The sequence below is a fragment of the Myotis davidii genome, unplaced genomic scaffold, assembly GCF_000327345.1.
Source record: "Myotis davidii unplaced genomic scaffold, ASM32734v1 scaffold168, whole genome shotgun sequence".
Classification (NCBI taxonomy): domain Eukaryota; kingdom Metazoa; phylum Chordata; class Mammalia; order Chiroptera; family Vespertilionidae; genus Myotis; species Myotis davidii.
This window is the reverse complement of record NW_006383016.1, coordinates 10,485,651-10,491,039: the sequence shown is the minus strand read 5'-3', so window position 1 is coordinate 10,491,039 and position 5,389 is coordinate 10,485,651. Positions and strand designations below refer to the sequence as shown.

General features: G+C 36.3%; 1 protein-coding gene across 1 annotated transcript in view; it reads right to left on the bottom strand.

Annotated features, from left to right (window-relative positions):
• Nucleotides 1-237: 237 nt before the first annotated feature.
• AGMO (alkylglycerol monooxygenase) overlaps nt 238-5,389 on the bottom strand; it is a 271,313-nt gene continuing 266,161 nt past the window's right edge. The window contains exon 13 of the mRNA XM_006779052.1: nt 238-397. Within this exon, the coding sequence (XP_006779115.1) occupies nt 323-397 (75 nt within the window). The 3' untranslated portion in view covers nt 238-322. The remainder of the gene's footprint in view (nt 398-5,389) is intronic.

The window sequence follows — 5,389 nt, the reverse complement described above, 5'->3', positions numbered from 1 at the left end:
ATGCAAATGGCATCTTTACTCTTTTTTTACTGTTTTTATATTTTCTCCCTTTCTTTTCTTCTTCTCATTAGATGCTACCAATGGATATAATATCATTACATTTGAAATCATTTATTGTCATCTCTATCAATAAAGTAACTGCAACTCACTTTAATTTTAAGAGAAAATAATAAATGTGGAAAGCAAGCAAGAGTATATATTATCTTTCACTAAATAAGTGGTTCATTAATTATGATATAAGATCATTATTTTTATAGTTGGTATTAACATATTGTGGTTATAGACAACTCATTAAAACGAGAGGATTGTGTACAAACTGAAATTATTTCCAAAGGCCAGAGGCAAGTTGTTTCATGCTTCTCACTCCCCAGAAAGCAATGCAGATGGAGAAAAAAATCTGGAGAAGGAAAACACAAAGAGGAAAAACAAAATTAAATCGGTACTTTCATTCAACTGAGTTAAAAATATGGATAAAATAAACATAAACATTTTCGACAGTTAGGTAATTCAAATTGAATGTAGCAGTTGTTCACTGACAGAATTTAGCCAACCCAGCTAAAAACATGCTATGTGAAGACAGGAGTGGAAGTAAGATGTTTTGTCTCTGTGACTTTTTCTTTTTTTATATATACTCACAAATCTGGGTCATTTATAGGGATAAGTCAGATACTGAATGAAACAGAAATTTCTCCTAGCACTTGGGCATACCATTTATTGTATTGTAGTAAATGATCTCATTGTTTACATAGCTTAAGAAACTTTTGGAAAGGGAGAAATAAAAACATTAAAAACTAATTTCTTTCTAAGGCAATATGATCCAGCATTTTATGAACTTCACCCAACATGAATTAAATTATAAACACTACTGCTGACTTACCTTCTCAATCTTTTGATCTTATCAGGTATAAAAATATAAATGCAAAATTATTTTTAAAATAGAAGCTGTAACTAAGTCATAATAAGCATTTATGTGTTTATTAAGTTTATTCTTTACTTTCAAGTAATACCACATATTCCCATAAGTCACCAAAAATTAACCAAATGAAATTCTTGATTTCTACTGATCCTAATAAAAATGACTATACAGTCATCCTTAGTAAGAATTCATGGTTGTGCCCTAACCCTGTGGTCGGCAAACTGCGGCTCGCGAGCCACATGTGGTTCTTTGGCCCCTTGAGTGTGGCTCTTCCTAAGCCTTAGGAGTACCCTAATTAAGTTAATAGCAATGTACCTATCTATATAGTTTAAGTTTAAAAAATTTGGCTATCAAAAGAAATTTCAATCATTATACTGTTGATATTTGGCTCTGTTGACTAATGAGTTTGCCGACCACTGCGGCCTAACCGGTTTGGCTCAGTGGTTAGAATGTCAGCCTGTGGACTCAAGGGCCCCAGGTTCGATTCCGGTCAAGGGCATGTACCTTGGTTGCAGGCACATCCCCAGTAGAGAGTGTGCGGGGGCAGCTGATCGATGTTTCTCTCTCATCGAAGTTTCTGACTCTCTATCCCTCTCCCTTCCTCTCTGTAAAAAATCAATGAAATATATTTTTTTTAAAAAAGAATTCATGGCTATAGAACTTTTCACAGTGAATAATCAAAACGCCACAATGAATGACTTTTACTTGAGGGAAAATCCAAGCACTATCATATTCTTTCCATCATCAGATCTTTCCTAAGTTAACTCTTTCTCTTACAATTACATGTGTACTAAAGCTATAGGATTGCTTATACGATCATCAGTTTTGGTGTTACTAGTATGATAATGTAAAAGAATGATGCCCAAACAGCAAGCTTAATGAAATAATTGTGTAAGAGTTCCCCCATCTTGTGTGTGTGTGTGTGTGTGTGTGTGTGCAAACTTCCTCTCCAAACTATTAAAATACGACCAGGTGCCTCTTCCCAGGAAGATCGCTATTTCTGAAAGATCCGTAAAATATACAAAGGAGTGCATTTAAGTAATAAGATGGAGGCATGGGAAACCTTCTGGAGTGATGGACTGAAGTGAAGTCAAGGCCATTAACTGAGGCCAGCCATTAATTCACAGAAAAAAACCTGAACTGTGTTAATTTTTTCTATTAAAGACTGAACATGGAAAACAACAACAAAAAGATCCTCCTAAACGTTGATATTTAGATTTTATGGGTCGATTGTTCAGTTTCATGTGAACTGTCTTGTTCTTTCTAGAAAACCATTATCCTTTACATTCTAAAATCTGAGTGTTTTCTTCAAATACATGCATTCCTTTCAGCCTATAACATCTACAATATGAACAAAAGTACCCAAAATAACATCAACAATTATATTGAAGCAGAAGTCAAGAATAATATTAACATTTTGGCGTTACCTCAGAAATCAAATACAATATATTTAAAATCTGGTTTTGATTTCGTTTCTTTTGACTGTAATTCAAGAGAAATGACCTCATGGGATTCTTATGATGGTTCCAGGTAGACTAATACCAGAATTGAAGGGTATTTGTGAAAGGCCTTAGATCATGCAATGAATTACATTTGGCTATGATGATGGGTTAATATTGACAGAGAGATAGCTGAGAAGATAATTTTCAAGTGAGAGATAAATATGTAACATCAGGATAAATAGTTTAGTTTTTATCCATAATAATCCTTAAGCAATTAATGGGTACCTTGTGTTGTATAGGGTCCTGAAATCTGAAATATATTTGACAATAGGAGTTTTTATTGGTTTTGAATCTAGTGCCTAGGATCATAATTATTAATAATTATTATTTCCATGAGTGAAGGTTGGGGAGAACAATTTCAGTGAAACCTCTAAAACTGTATGTAAAATCTTGTGAATATGTCATAATTCTTTCCTTCCTCAATTCCTACCCCTTAGATGATCCAGTTTCACTTGAGGTTCCAGAAATTTTAATAACTTCTGATATAGCAAGAGAGTGAAAAAGATTACAATACCAGTTCATGCCTTTGTTGTTAATCAACCATTTTCCAACTAAATCTTTTCCCTTTTGAAACTATAATCAATCTCTAGAGGGGTAGCTCAGTTGGTTAGAGCATCTTCGTGATACACCAAAGCTGTAGGTTTGATCCCCAGTCGGGGCACACAGAAGAATCAACCAATCAATTCATAAATAGGTGCAACAGCAAAACTCTCTCTCTCTCTCTCTCTCTCTCAAATAAATAGGAAAAAAAAACTGAAATCAAGTCCTATTTACTTAGGGAACATTCCTAACAAACACAAAGATCTTGTACTTTCCAATTTTATAAAATGCTTTTAGCGTCTTACCAAAAATTCAATATTGCACATTTTGCAGTCTTTTTTCATTTATCTGTGTTGTTGTTGTTTTCTAGGCCCTTATGTTTTATCCCTCAAAGTGATGAGGGGATAAAAGCTGATGAATCAAAGGGTCAGATTCAGATTCAAATTAATGTTTAGGCGAGGCATTGTCATAGGTACCTTTTACAAGATTGTGATGTTTAATTCTCATAAGAAGCCATGAAGAAGTGGTATCCAGTTTGCCGGTGAGGCAATGGGAACTCAGAATTTATGTGGTTTACCAAGAAATCACAAACTACAAAATTGCAGAGCTGAGATGATGTTTTTCATTTATTTAGTGTCCCTCCCCAGAAAATCTAACTGCACATCCTTGGAAGTCAGGTCAATGAATATGAACATCAATAGTGAATTCATTTCCTCTTTTTTAGTCATCACCTGCACTTGCCTGGTGATTTTTGAGTCAGAAAATGCTAGGTTTCTAAGACCTTTTCACAATCAATATTTTAAGCATAAATGGAGTTCTTATATATAATGAAATCCAGATTGGCACAGGAGCATAGAAATTACATGCAATGAATATGTCCTACTCAAAATATGTATAACCCTGAAATATTAACGCTGTTCCATTAGAAAATAAGTAGGAAAAAACAGATTTACTTTTATATTTTTGAAAATATGTCTCTGTGTGCACAATCTAAATACATTATTTATATAAAATTTTAAGCTATAAAATTATTTAATGTGTATTCAATATAACCACTTGATTATAACAGTCATTGCATTTTAAATTTTCCCTTATCCAATCTTTCTCTTAATTTTCATATCAAGCTGTTATTTTAGCTCTTCATAGTTGATGATTAAATATATCACTTGAGATCCATTCATTAACACATTTCTCATTCAACTATTTTTTAAATGAAGATAGGAGAATTATTACTCACACTAGTAGCATAAGAAAAAATGGCAACCGTAGTTTTTTGCAAAATCCTTCTCTAGTCTACAGATACTATGTTTCTGGATATGTACAAACTCAACAAACACTTATTTTAGCCTAAATCTGAGCAAGTCCCATGATTTTAACACCTGGACCCAAAATATGTCAAGCCCTTGTTGTGCTAACACATCATTAATGGCCCTCATCTTCAGGCTATTTCCTTGACTTCCTAGGGCCCTCGACTCTGATGACTGAACTTTGGCCTGCACAGATGCTCTCCACGTTTCCTCCACCCCTTTCCAAAAAGTTCATCAATTGGCAGGTGGCTAATCTGAGTCACTAATCTACACTAAAACCCAGTGGGAACTGATGTATTATTCTGCTGGTCCTCCCCATTTAAAAAAAAAATGGCTCTACATATGAGCAAGTCAGGCATCTCATCTTAAATGAAAGAGAAAGTATAAGAAAGTGTGGATGTAACCCCTCTTCAAACTGCTACCCCTTAAATTACAAAGTTATATCTATGTCTATATCCATCTCTCTTGGTTTAAATCTACCTACTGTATCCTATCTAATAAAAGAGAAACATGGTAATTGGCATACGTCCGCTACCCTTCCCATTGGCTAATCAGGGCAATATGCAAATTAACGGCCAGCCAAGGCCACCAGCAGCCAGGCAGCTTGAAACTAACATGAGGCTTGCTTGCTTCAGTGACGGAGGACTCCAACGTTACCCGCCTGCCGCCTGTGGCGGCAGGCCTCTGACCTGCAACTCTATGCAACGATGTAACAAATATAGAAGCTAAAAAAACCCCAAGAAACCCGCTTTAGTCTGCCCGGCTTCAGCCAGCAGGATCGCAACATTGTAAACAAAGGCCAGAAACCACTTTCAGTAGCGGAGGCCTAAGAGCTGGAGCCAAGCCTCAAAGCAAAAGCTGGCCCAGAATAAAAAAAGAAAAAGAAAAAAAGGAGCAGCTAGGAGCTTCCGTCACCAGCCAGCCTGAAAATAGCCCTCAGCCCCTCACCCAGACTGGCCAGGCACCCCAGTGGGGAACCCCACCCTGAAGGGTGTGTAAACAGCTGCAAACACCCATCATCCCCTCAGCCAGGCTGTCCAGGCATGCCAGTGGGGACCCCCACCCTGATCCAGGACACCATTCAGGGCAAACCAGCCAGCCCCACCCATGCACCAGGCCTCTAT